Source organism: Podarcis gaigeae (assembly GCF_964106915.1).
Source record: "Podarcis gaigeae genome assembly, chromosome: 13".
In the NCBI taxonomy this organism is placed as follows: Eukaryota; Metazoa; Chordata; class Lepidosauria; order Squamata; family Lacertidae; genus Podarcis; species Podarcis gaigeae.
The window spans coordinates 40,296,939-40,311,255 of NC_139689.1; the positions used below are offsets into that span (position 1 = coordinate 40,296,939).

General features: G+C 43.1%; 1 protein-coding gene across 13 annotated transcripts in view; it reads right to left on the reverse strand.

The window, feature by feature from the left end:
• Positions 1-4,178: 4,178 nt before the first annotated feature.
• Positions 4,179-14,317, reverse strand: part of TLK2 (tousled like kinase 2) — a 39,032-nt gene continuing 28,893 nt past the window's right edge. For all 13 annotated transcript variants that reach the window (XM_083709317.1, XM_083709309.1, XM_083709318.1 and 10 more), the window contains 7 exons: positions 14,092-14,183; positions 13,408-13,497; positions 12,382-12,551; positions 10,841-10,979; positions 10,252-10,363; positions 9,189-9,296; positions 4,179-7,430 (listed from right to left, as the gene is read on the reverse strand). In XM_083709317.1, the coding sequence (XP_083565443.1) occupies positions 7,257-7,430; positions 9,189-9,296; positions 10,252-10,363; positions 10,841-10,979; positions 12,382-12,551; positions 13,408-13,497; positions 14,092-14,183 (885 nt within the window). In that variant the 3' untranslated portion in view covers positions 4,179-7,256. The remainder of the gene's footprint in view (positions 7,431-9,188; positions 9,297-10,251; positions 10,364-10,840; positions 10,980-12,381; positions 12,552-13,407; positions 13,498-14,091; positions 14,184-14,317) is intronic.

Genomic DNA, 14,317 nt, shown 5'->3' on the forward strand with positions numbered 1-14,317 from the left:
ATCCCGCTGGACAACTCTATGGTTGAAAGGTCCGCCCGTCCCCTCGCAAAGAGCGGCAGCTGCGCCTGCGCGAGTTCTCATAGGACCATAGAGTTCTGAGGGACACCAGCGTCACCCAGTAGTCCAAATCCCTGCAGTGCAGGAATCTCTTACTTAGTTCATCCAGGGCCGGATTTAGGTTTGAGGAGGCCCTAAGCTACTGAAGGCAATGGGGCCCTTTATATGTCCAGCTGTCCTTTGTCAACAACAAATCGTCGCTTTTTTTGTGTTGAATAGATGCTATATAGTAATCTATGAACCTAATAGGTATCTAAACCTATTTGCACATAATAGGAGCCTACACAACACAAAACACTGTTGCTGTATGTAGGTTTTACTTTGTTTTTTATTTTATATTTTGGAAAGGTAAAGGTAAAGGGACCCCTGACCGTTAGGTCCAGTCGTGGCCGACTCTGGGGTTGCGGTGCTCATCTCGCTTTATTGGCCGAGGGAGCCGGTGTACAGCTTCCGGGTCATGTGGCCAGCATGACTAAGCCACTTCTGGCGAATCAGAGCAGCGCATGGAAACGCTAGTTTTTTTTAAGCTTCCCGCCGGAGCAGTACCTATTTATCTACTTGCACTTTGACGTGCTTTCAAACTGTTAGGTTGGCAGGAGCAGGGACCGAGCAACAGAAGCTCACCCCATCGTGGGGATTCAAACCATGGACCTTTTGATTGGCAAGTCCTAGGCTCTGGTTTAACCCACAGCTCCACCCACGTTTGGAAATGTACATCCATTTTTCCCCCTTTCACTTTTTTTGGGGGGCCCCAAGAGTGGGGCCCTAAACTATAGCTTGTTTAGCTTATACGTAAATCCCTCTGTCAGGGATGAACTGTTCATTCACCCAAGCTCCGCTTAAGATTATTGTACTAAATGGTTCCTGGACTTTTTGGATAGCCACACAAATAGGAAGGGGAGCTTCTTGATTTTGCTGTTGGGTTTAGCAAACGGTATCAAAGAAAACACCAGTTATGAACATGATTGTAGGTTACACTGAGTGAGGCTAGTATATAGCCCGTCACTACTTTGACTAGCAGCAGCAGAACCCGGCAGAATTCGGATGAGGAATGCAGGTCTAGGCAGCTATTTTTTTTTTTTTTTTAAGTTTCAAGGCTGCCTTGGGATACTTCCAGCTCTTAGCATACAATGCACACATTCTGGAGAAATCCAACATCTTCCAAGACTAGAAATATTCCCTGTTAATAAAAACATCATTAGAAGAGATGGTATTTGCAGAGGTGGACTTTGGTAATATTGTGCCTGGAGTGAAGACAAAATTTGGTGCCGTCCCGAAATATTTTCACAATAATTCCTTTTGGTACATTTGCTTTTTTATGGATCTCAGTAGGTATTCATATAAATATAGGTATTACTATTACTTTTATTTTGTGTCCCCTTGGATCGGAGCTGGTATTTGCAAAACCATTATGTCCAACAGTTACCCTGGGATGTCCTTGTCCACTCCTTCGTGCTTCTGCTAAAAGGACAAGCACTGGGGAGGGGGTACTTAACATGACCCCAGAAGAAAACTAGATTGGCTTGGATAACATCGGTGATGGGCGAGAAGAGCCCTCGCTGACCCTAACAGAGTTATCTTCCTGGATTTTCATTGCTAAGATGCAGAGGGGTCAGTTTAGAAAGCAACTTAGCAGTCACTTAAAATAGCAAGACACAGTTGGGTACCTTGTCAACACCTAGGTATATCCCAGGACAGGGATTTAGGGCTGTGCTCAGAGCCTATTTATACATGATCCAACACCCTCTCAGATGACGTCCACCTTCCAAGATCAAGACTGCAGTGGAAATTTCTGGTGTAAATCGGGTAAAGATGAAGTAACAAGATGGCTATTGGTGGACCAAGTTCTTTCTTCTTTTATCGTTCATACTTCAGACCCAGCTCCTCCGGGGTGTTGCAAAATTAGCAAAGGGGGAAAAGATGCAACCTGGTCATTCCGGTCCAATGAGATGGGTATTCATGGACATGGTTCAAATTTGCCACTCTTGGAAGAATATTGATCAGTAGATCCCTGTGAAACACATGCCTGCCACATAGAATTGCTTTGAATTGCCACAGCTGAAGGAATATAAAAGCATATGCTGTTCGCATTTTGAATGAGTTGCTGTCATATCTGTCTATTGCAGGCTGCATGCCCCTTTGACAGAAATGGATCCTCTCTTTTCTGCACAGCTTTTACCTCACTGACGGAGCTCAGTGAACATCCAAGATACTGTTAGATCTTTAGGATGGGGAACCTACAGCCCTTTTAGATGTTGCTGAATCCTGTCAACATGGCAAATAGGGACGATGGCAGTTGAATGGCAGAAGATCTGGAGAACCACCGGTTCACCAGTTCCCCATTGCAGTCTTACAATACTACAGCCAGATAATACATCTAATGAAATAAAGCACCCTTTAAAATATGAAGCAATCCTGCGGAATAAAATTTTATCAGTGTTTTCTAAACTTCTGATAGCTGAGACACATATATTCCAGGCTTTGAACTGGAGGTCACTTCATGGTTAAACTCCAAAATGTTTATTTTTTTATAATTTAGAAGTGAAAATGACACGGCCATAGAAGACTCGATTCCATTCTTCTGCACAATACTCTTCTGGGCGTGTTTCTGGACTGGAAAGAAGCAAGCCCAGAGCAATTACTCAGGCTGAGATGACCAACAGCTTCTTCTGAGAAAACCAATTTCTGATCCATCCCTGTATTTGGGGGCGACTGAGTGATACAAATCATAAAACAAACCTATGCATGACAGTAGCTGAGGTTGATCAGTAAGAGGCAAGGTCTGAGCAATGAACAATGCTGGAAATGGTTTTAATGGAACTGGGTCACAGATCTTACGTTTTTGGATCTTTCCCCTTGATAATGCTTTAACTTATTTTTTTTGCGGGCCACCTTGGCCTCTTCTCGAGGAATAGCAAGGCAGAAATGCTTTAAATAACAAAACTGAATTAATTAATTATGTGCACAATATTCCGTGTGTGCGTGCTTTGGATTCACAGGAACCTGTCTTTCTTGCATGACAAGTTAAGAGAGTTCGCAACTCACAAATTTCTCACATAGCATTTGCGATTACTCTGCCCTCTAGTGATAAAAGGAAGAATCTGCACTGGCAAGGCAAAATAGAAATTTACACGAGGCCTGATTCCACACACCATCACAAATCATAGAATTGTACAGGACCATGAGGGTCATCTAGCCCAAGGCAGGAATCTTTCACCCAACATGGGACTTGAACCCAGACCCTGAGATTAAGAGTCTTATGCTCTTACCAACCGAGCTACCCCAGGCGTGATGCAAGTAAAATTTGAAACCCAGAGCAACTGCTACAACCATGGTTGCTTTGGATCCAGTACAATCTACTGCTCTTTTAGATAGATTCACAGAACCTAGGCTCTCATTTTGTAAGTGAAGAGAAAGAAGCCAACCTTTGCAGTTCCATATTAAATCTCTCGTATGCAAATAGCCCCAAAATCAATGTTCTATCATCGAGCGATCACTGATGGCAGGGAAATTATTTTTGCTCCTGGCGTCACTGTTGCCAAGGTTTCCTGCACCTTTGTTTACAATTATATGCAAGACAAAGACTCCATGTATTTGCAAACTGCCAAATTTTGGAGCGTTTAAGAAGTAGAATTACAGTGGTACCTCGGGTTAAGAACTTAATTCGTTCTGGAGGTCCGTTCTTAATCTGAAACTGTTCTTAACCTGAAGCACCACTTTAGCTAATGGGGCCTCATGCTGCTGCCGTGCAGCCGGAGCACGATTTCTATTCTCATCCTGAAGCAAAGTTCTTAACCTGAAGTACTATTTCTGGTTAGCGGAATCTGTAACCTGAAGCGTATGTAACCTGAAGCGTATGTAACCCAAGGTACGACTGTAGTTACATCAATTATGAACTCAAATGATCCAACAGAAATTGTTGCTAGAACTATGACTCCATTCAGTATTTTTGTTCCCTTTGTGGAAGGGTAATAGTATTTTATGACACCTAATAAGCTGTTTGATCATTCTGCATTATCCTAACAAATGTGATACACATTTGGTTCCTCAGGTTGTGCCACGTGTCTCTGCCCCCATAGCATAAGGACCAACCTGCAGTTCAAATGCAACAAACCATCAAGTTCAGTTTCTTAAAACTTGTTTAATATCCGTATTTTTGTCTGCTGGGCAAAGCCAAAACAGTCTGGCCTAGTTTCAAGTTACAAATCCATACACATTTCCTCTTTCCTTTCAGTAAAATGAACAGTGTGGCAATAAAAAGGTTTTGTTACCTGAAATAAAACCCATTTCAGCAACAGCTTAAAAAAAAGGGGGGGGGGAGAGAAAAGAAAAGGTAAAGTCACAGTCTGCATTTTTCATCCAGAGAGATCTATCCTGCTTCTGTGATGAACACCATGAAAAGATGGAGGCTCCTACCCAGGCACAACCAATAGCGACTGAAACAGCTGACAGTCACTATGTAAATGGGGGTGGGTGGGTGGAGAGATGGAAAGAAATACAATTTATGGCTGAAAGGCAGGTTGGGCTTTTAGAAAACAAAATTTTAAAACTTCTTTTTAAGTCTCACTTGGGACAGGGTTCTCTCCACGAGTGATCAATAATTAGCTCCACCACAAGCTGGTAAATCCAAGTTTTAACCTGCTTGAAGTGAAAACTTGCTTTGGGCTAAATTCCAAGAACGGCAATCGGGAGGATAAAATGCTAGGACCGGGCGCTTTCCAGGACAGCATGCTTCAAGTCTGGAATTTAGCTGCAGAAATATAACACGAGCCCAACCCCAAACGGGATGAGACAAGGGCTCAGCAAGCAGACAGCAGCTGTACTCTGCTGTGGCAGCCAAGACACCAGCGCCTGCATTTTGCCAGCTCACACATAGCCCAAAGCTGCGTTTTGGTGAAAAAATGACGAGTAACCATGGACTAGAAAAACCCTAAATGGAATTAATATAAGAGCTGGTTTTCTCCTATGACAAGAAAAGGAGGTTGGGTGGGGAAGAAAAGACAAAAAAGTTGGCTGTGTGTTTTATTCTCATGCTCAGAGGCAAATTGTGGGGTGGGGTGTTTGTGTGTGTCTGTGTGTAAACTTTACCAGAAGCCTTAACAATAGCCTAATGGCATGCTCGCCTTTCCCCCTGGCCCTAGAGTTCTCTTACTTTCTGCCCAGTAGAAGGAGTCCAAATACCAGTTGTTCCACCAGAGGAACTAAAAAAAGCTACACCCTCAGTTCTCAGGAACAAGTGAGGAAAACCCTTCTGTCCCCAAAGGTGGACTCATGGCACCTGTTTGGGGTGAGATTTTTCCTTCTTTCTTTATTTAAAAAAGCATTATTAAAAGAGCCTTTTTGCAGGGCCATCATTTGTAATGATGACACATCACATTTCCTCACTTCCCTGCACAACTTCATTTAACGCCATTTAAACAGAGGCGCAGGCTTGCCTCCTGATCAAATGGTACCTCATCTATCCTGGTGATTAAGCCGTTGGATAAAAAGGAGGGTGAGGCACACACAAGACAGCTACACCCAGCTACACTCGCCCACCCAGGTCCTTTCCACCTGATCTGCAGGAGTAGCTAGAGATGAACGAACAAACCAACACACACACACATACAGCCTCCACTTCCCAGCTCAGCTCTCCCGCAAGTCCCCTAAATCTCGATATGGCTTGGTCCCCCTCGCCTCGCTCCTGCTACTTCTACTTGCACCCCAATCTGCAGGAAGCTGAGGAGGGAGGGTTGAGAATCATCACTTGTGGGCGCAGAATCGAAGTCCTGGCCAGGGTTCCTGACCATATAGTACGGCTTTCAAGGTTTTCAGCAAACAACGTTTTGGCCACGTGCAGGAGTAGCATTCTGCCACAAGATTCAAGCAACTGGATTCTTCTTTGGTTTACATGTCTTTCTTAAAAGGTGGAAAAAAAGAGAGTCAAGGACCAAGAGCAGTAATGTAAAAAAAGAAAGAAAAAAAAGCAAACTCAAAACTCTGATAAAGAAACGGAAACACAAAGTTTAAGATTTTAAAAAAATCTAGCTGTTCTTCAGGATAAGTGTCCTTTTGGGGTGTTAATGTAGGTGATGTTTCTGAGACAGTACAGAAAGGTTTTTTTTAAAAAAATGAAAATAAAGGGAGGGAGAAAGAGGGGAAGGGAGGTAATCTGTCTAGAGTTCTGTCATCCTTGTGTGTGTTAAAAGAGAATGCCATCACCCAAAAGAGACTTTAGTGAGTGGATCCGAACACCACACGAGGAAAACATTGAGAAAAAAAAGAAACACTTAGTTTTATTCTGAAGGGGGATAACCATCAAGTACCTGCCAAAAAGCAGTTTTCTGGGGGGCTGGAGCGAGGACAGAAACCTATGTTCCTAGCTGTAACGCACCCTCTGCATTACATTGTACTCCTCCTTCACAGAATATGAGGCCAATCTAAAGAAAAGGGAGAGGGGGCTGCCACATTGACCTGCTAGTTATTTCACCTTCCAACCAAAAACCCCCAATAAAAGTTGGTTATTTTAAAACTGAAATTATTTGGGATGACATGCTAATGCTGGTGCTATCAACAGGCAGCATACTTGGCTCCCTTGCAAAGGGCTCAAGAGTCCAATGCCGCTCCCTCAATGGAACCTCACAGCATTGAGCTCTGTGGGGTTTTTCCCCCCTTCCCCCCAAATGAGATGTAGCCTAAACTTTATTTTGCTTTTTGTCTTGTTTTTTTTTTAAAAAAGAGGAACATATTTTTAAATATTGACAGTGGACCAAGTCCAGCCTCTTTACCCTGCTGCCAAGTCCGCAATTCTCCACACAGTGTGTGTGTGTGTGTGTGTGTGCACCCTGCATTTTGGAACCGCACCCGGGGTCCGTGGTGTTTGGAAGTTCACAGTACATGGAGCCATCTTTTCTCTCTGCTGCCCAGAGCGGTTAGTGCCTTTGCCGTTGCTCAGCACGAGACCAATCAATCTCCTCTTCCTTGGCCACTTAAGTTGGACTTAAGTCGCCATAGAACCTTGCCGAGAATCAATGATGCCTTGCTCTACGGATGGGACAAGAGTGCAAGAGGAAAACAAAGCACCCGATACCGGTTTCTGGAGGCCGTTTTGTGGATTCCTTGCCAATCCCGAAGGCTGCTTCTCAAAACGTCTCTGACTCTCTCTCGGTTTTCTTTCTGCAGTTCCGGTTATATATATCTTTTTGGCCTATTGTTCCTGCTCAGTTTGAAGAGCTGTTATTAGAGGATCCAGAGGTTGAGGCAATGGCAGCCGCAGCCGGGCTGCTTGTTGATACAGATTTGCGGATGTGAGGGAGCAAGTAGGGGTCACATGCTAACTGCTGAACATCTATTCGATCTTCCTTCCGGTAGGCCAGGCAGCGCCTGATAAATGCCTGGAAGACAAACAGAAAGAAGAGAAAATTGGCATGAGAAGTTGGTATTGGTATCTCTTTTCCAGAAGCAGAAACAGGCTGGTTTTACTTTAAAAAATAATAATGATTAGATAAGTAAATTGTGAGTAAAACACCCTCCTGGGCATCCTGCAATTGTCTAGATCAGCCTTTCTCAACCTGTGGATCCCCAGATGTTGTTGAACTACAACTCCCATGACCCCTAGCTAGCAAAGCCAGAGCTCAGGGATGATGGGAGTCGTAGTCCAACAACATATGGGGACCCACAGGTTGAGAACCGCTGGTCTAGATGGTCAAGGAAGGATCTTGCCAGGCTAAGCTTTTACCAGGCACCGCCTCTTCCAAGTCTGATGGAATGGCATAAAAAGCAGTAGCTGGGACTTCTCCCACCCTTTCTTTCTGCTCCCTCCTTCAGCCTGCTGCAGTAAGCTGGTCTCCAATTTTACCCATCAGGCAAATGGGTGAGTTGACAACAGAACCATGGAGTGAAAGTGAAGAGAGGAGCCATGGTTGCCTTTTTCTCTCTTAACAGATCTGAAGAGATTTCAATCTTAGCTTCTGAATGGTGCTGCTTGCTACATTGTAGACAGATGCTTTAGAGTGGGACTGAGTGGGTGAACCTTGCGGAGATGACTGATTGACCAGAAAACTACAGACCTTACCAGAACAATTCCTTCTGTTTGGATGGAGGAAGAAATCCAGTGATGAGTGTTAACTCCTATCCACCAGCAGAGGCAGAACTACCACTGGGGGAGTTGACCACTCAGTGTGTAAATACTACAGCTGAAGGAAACCAAACCCAAACTAAAACATAGCGGGTATACAGAAGAAAAGGGTTACAGGAACACGGGTCAACCATCTAAGGGTCTAATTCATCTAGTAAAGGGAGAGATCTGTCCTAGCAACACAAGTCATTGCCAAGGTGGGTCTGGATGTCAGGTTCAGAGCGGAAGTGAACTTCACATAAAGACCAAGGTTCTGCTCTAATACAGACAGAGGACGCAGTGGTGTCCTGGCAGAGCTGGACTCTATTTTCTCCACTACTTGCTGTCAGACATATCTTTTCTAAGAGGAAGCTTTGATAGAGGCAGAAGATAAGCCACCAGCTGCAATGAGTTTTTGGCTCTGCTGAGGATCAATAGCCAACAAGTTTCAGGGCAATGATATGTTCCAAATCCCAACTGATGGGTGGGTGGAAAGCATTAGACTAGGCCACCTTTGTTTTTTAGAACTTTAAAAATATATACAGTGGTACCTCAGAAGTTGAACAGAATCAGTTTCATAAGTCTGTTCGACTTCCAAAATGTTCAGAAACCAAAGCCCCGTCAGACGTTTGGGTTCCAAAAAACGTTCGCAAACCGGAACACTCACTTCTGGGTTTGCGGCGTTTGGGAGCCAAAACATTCGACTGGCAAGGCGTTTGGGATCCAAGGTATGATTTTATCATCATCCTGGTTATGAACAGAAAGGGGGGTGGGGAGTAAAGATCTGTTGAAAATAGCTCTACGATTTCCTCAGCACAAGCTGTGGACATCCCTGCAACCTCAGTGAAAACAGGAGAAACAGGGAGCCTTCTTCTCCTGGTAGTAATATGAAGCATTTCTGCAAGTGGATAGGAAGAGTCACCCATTACTGAATGCTGCCATTCGAGTGAAACCTAAAAATGTGTCTGTCAAGTACAGATTGTCACTACATTTCCCCAAGCTTCTTTGCCAATACCAAATAGAAACACTCTCTTACCTTTGCTTCTGGCGTTACCACTGGCTTTGGAGGAAATTGCACCTCTGTTGCTTTCAGAATTGTGTTCTCCTGCAGAATATCTTGTTGAGACTGGTTGTGGCCAAAAGGCTGGGGAGGGGAGAGGGGGAGAGTGCAACATGCATATATTAGAACACGGTCATTATTCACATTTCAACAAGAGGGATCCAGTAGGTTTCACAGAAATGTAGCCATTATTTTTTTTTAAAGCACATTAGGTTACTTTGTGGTGTACAAAAATCTGAAAACGTGTAAGGGGTTTTTGCTAAAAAGGTAGCAAAATTCCAGTCTAAACATGTTCTCAGTCAGGAAGTAAGATTTATTCATCCCATAGAGTTTCTGATCACTCAACATGCATCTCAATCATCGCTCCTTACCAGTTTGCTTCCCTCCCCTTTTCCTATAAGCATCGGCTGTCTCACTTCCCAAACCACCCCATCCCAAATCAGTTGGCAGAACCTAGAATATTATTTAAATCAATGCTGCATTTAGGGGGTGCAGTGCTAAGGTAAGATGACTGGAGGAGAACAAGGCAATATTGGCCCATCTCCAGGTTGAAGGTTGGTGACAAAGGAGGGCATTTTCAGTTGTGCTCCTTATTTGTGGAATGCGCTTCTCAGTGAGCTCTGCGTGGCGCCTTCACTGATATTTTTATGGCTCCAGGTAAATACATATTTCCCCCAGGATTCTGATAGACTAAAATGATGTTTATGATTCATGTGCTTTTTGTTGTTTGGTGGTAAAATATGGTTGCTTGGAGACCTTCGTGTAACAAAATTTAATTATTTAATTGAAGTTATAAAAGCTCTGTTTCCTGAGCACTGGAGCTTCTACTGAAGTTTACTTGCACACGCTGAAAAATTCCTTCAAGTCATGACAACAACAAATGTGGTTAAAAAAATTAAACCAGAAAGCTGAAGTGAGTCTCAGGAACCTGAACTCTGTGCCAAACACACCACAGAATTCAACAAAAAAATTGTTTTTTGTTTTCTGTTACGATTCAATAGTTCAGTAATTTCAGCAGCAGTCAAATTATTTTGCTTACCTTTCTGCCATAGAGGCACTGGTAGAATATTACTCCCACTGACCAGACGTCAACTTTATTTGAAATCTTTGGAGGCTCTTTCCCAACTACAAAACACTCAGGTGGTAAATACCTAGGGGCAGAGAAATTAACAGCTGCAGACTAGCCATGTTCATTTATACAGAAATCCATATATTTCCTCACTATCAGCCCTCCATGCCTCTGAGCAGAAGTAACCAAAAGAGTGAACTCCATATTGCAAAGTACGGCAGTCATTTACAAGGTTGAAATCCTATTGCCACCCAGAGTGACTGGGACAACCCAGTCAGGTTGTTGTTTTTATTATAATTATTATAATTTATTATAATTATTAGCATTGTAAGGATGTACAGATTATATTTCTTGGTGGTGTGAGACATAAGCACATGGAAGAGCTGTCCACCTTAACACAGTTTTTCAAGGTGGGCTCCACCATAGGTGCAGGGGCTCTTCCAGCAGCTTTTTCCCCTGTAAAAATAAAAAGACTTGGCCCACTCAGCTGAATAACCTGTTCTTCACATTCTACGATATTATGGGTAGTTCAGTGCAAGAAACAGACCAGGGCACCCACCAGTAAGTGCCAGCCCCTTGCGATGTCAGCTCCATGCCATCGACTGAATTATAACTGTCATCATCCATGATCTTTGAGAGGCCAAAGTCAGTGATCTTAATCTCGCCGCATGCAGTGCCATTTACCAAGAGGATGTTACCTGGAGAATAAAACAAACAAATAAACTTTCTAGGTGAATATGCCCATTACATTTTGCGGGCGGGTGGGAGGGGGTTGCTGAAGCAGCAGCCTGTTACAAATGAGAATGCAGGAAGCGGTCAAATACACTTATTTATTTTCAGCCAGTATGGCAGACCATCTCCAAAAAGCGACCTTATCAGAACCCCACTCTCCTAAACAGTAACAGGGCGGTTAGGGTTCCTCTGTTAAGGTCCAGCCCCTGTCCTAAGGCAACCATCTCCCATCCATCAGCCTTCTCCCACCTCCTGTTTAAAACATTTACCCATAACGCAACATGACACAAGCAGAGCATAGGAATAGAAATTGCTCTTTGCAGTTGAAGGCTCTGACATGAACACAAAAACTTAGGAAGAGCCCCTGTTGGATCAGGCCAAAGGCCCATCTGGTCCAGCACTCTGTTTTAGCAGTGGCTAGGGGAAGACCCCAAGCAGCTCCCGAGGGCAACAGAATTCTCCTGCTTGCAAATTCTCCCAACAGTGGAGGCAGAATGTAACTTCTTCCTATTCACTTTCTCTACACTATGCAAGCACTGCTATCATGTCATTTCCACCCCTGCCCTTTTTCTATACTGAAAAGCTTCCCATTGCTGTAACTTTTCCTCACCGGAGTTGCTCCAACCCCACAAACACTTTGGTTGTCCTTTTCTGAACGTTTCCCAGCTCTGCAATATTCATTCTCAGGTGAAGTGTCTAGAACTGTACACAATATTCCAAGGGCCATTGCAGTGTAGATTTGCATACCGATATTAAGATACCAACAGCTTTGTTTTCAATCCCTTTCCTAATGATTCCAAGCACGGAATTCGCCGTTCTCAGTTGTCACATACAAGTCAACACCTTCGCTGAGCTACCTGCCCAATTCCTGGTCAGTGGCCACCAGTTCAGACCCCATGAGCTTATACGTGAAGTTAGAATTTTTTACCCCAATACAAATGCCTTACATTGCTTACACTGAATTGCATTTGCCGTTTCAGTGCCCGTTCACCCATTTCAGAGATATCCTTTTGGAAGTTCTCACAATCCCTTTCTGTTTCAACTACAGAGAACTATTTGGCATCACCAGCAAACTTGGGTACCTCACTGCTCACCCCCCCCCCAATTTAGAACATTTATGAACAAATAAAAAGCACACATCCACTTTCTACATCCTTCCATCGAGAGAGCTGTTCATTTATTCCTGTGCTCTGCTTCACATTCCTTACCCTGTTACATATACATGATAAGATCATGCAATGATGAGCACTGGAAGCTTGCTTATTACACAACCAATGAACACGTCAATTCTCACAACAGAAATCTGCAGAATACAGAGTGCCTTGCTCCACTTTCCCGTGCTGTGTTCCAGACCCACTATCAACATACCTGGCTTGAGATCGTAGTGAATAATGGGTGGCTTGATTTCATTTAAATATTTTAATGCGTTCACAATCTGCATGATAATAGACCGGGCCTCCTTCTCAGTCATTAATTTGTGCTGTTTCAGGTAGAAGTCCAGATCGTTCCCCTCACAGTATTCTAACACTGTACAAAACCTGAAAGAAGTGAAATCAAACATCTTGGTTCGTGATATTATAACAGTGCTGCAAAGTCTCCTCCCTTTCTATCTGCAGGAATTTTGTAGTTGCAAGTAGGGGCTGGCTTGTAACAAAACACCACTTTCGTCTCACTGTGATAGGGTTACACCAGTCAGTTATCCTGGAAAAAAATACTCCTAACTTACTTCAATTTGTTTAATTGGGTCAAGGGTTTCATCAGAGATTTAAGATCTTGTTCTCTGGATAAACAGGAACTTTTCAATTACCGATTTACTTCTGTCCAAGGCCTCAAGGCATCACAAAACTGAATCCATTAAAAGCAGCATTGATAATTTAGACAGCAAAGTAAATTAACACAAAATAAATAAAATCACAAACCAATCTGCAATTACAGCATCATTGCTAACTTTATTTTGACTGAAAGTGTGTCATTTGTTATTCCCAATGGGTCCAGTGGTTCGAATGTGGGAGAGTTTTTGTAATTTTTGTAATAGTTACAAAACCTATTACAGCTTTGTTTCCTTCCACATACACTGCTGCACATTCAATCATGGCAATTAACAGGGCAGCAAGGCTACAGGATGCCCTCTGCCCCGTTCAATTCCTTGCTGCGTGGGAATTCATCCCACATTGAAAGGGAATACATACTGGGGAGTGAGGGGTACCCTGAACAACACAACTGATCTCTTTTATAGACCCCTTTGTATTCTAAACCCTTGACACAGAATTTCTTACATGACACACGCCCCCACTTTCACGTTGAGCTCTGAGCAATAAGGAGACCCAAGATTCCCAAACACAGTCATTCAAGTAACCGGGTTTACGGCAGAATTGCAAAAAGAGCAGCACTTACGAGTCAGTGTCCAGCGAGAAATAGTCATACAGCTTAACTATACGAGGATGATCCAGCTCTTTATGGATTCTGTATTCTCTACATGCGTGCCTGTAACAGCAAGGAAAACATCCTTATTTAATTTAATTTTCTTATTCTCAACTATATTACCTAAAACTTGGGGCAGTTTACAATGATAAAACTTTTTTTTTAAAAAAAAATCAAACAAATCAGACCTAACATTTTTGTAAAATCACTAGCAATGGACATTTTGACCACCAAAACCCAATGCTATCACACAGTTGCATTTCACTATATTTCTAGCAATAGCTCAGGCAAGGGAATATAAATTCACTGCCAGGGTTGTGATTCCAGGACAATGAGGAACCTACAGAGATGCTGAAGTGTAACATCTTCTTTTTCAGGGGTCTTTCTCTGCAGAGTCCCTAAACATTCTGCTCTTATCCCTCTCCTTTTCCAAAGCAGTTTCAGCTCCCTTCAGGTCTTGCTCCTTCAACCATTTATTGTGCTAACACGGGCAGAAATTAAGGGGTTTTTTTGGTTCACAAGAATAGAACCACCAGCTGTTTTTCAGACAGAAGCAATGGACCTCTTTTACTAACCACATTGTCATTTTAGAAGTTATGCCTTTTTTGAGCCCCCCTCCCAAACCTTCTCTGCAGTTCAAAATCCAGAGTTACTTACTTGTGGTAGTTTTCTTTCTTCTCATCCCTCCAGTTTTTATTTAACTGATGGATTTTTACTGCTACATATCTCTGTTCCGTTAAATCAAATGCCTGGAAGATGAAGGAGAGAGCTTATTCAGAATACTATCAGAGCTGACACCTCGACCCTAAACAAATTTCACTTCCTTCCACTGGGGGAAAAAGTCAGCAATTCCAAACTGATTTTAAACGATTTTGTGTGGATG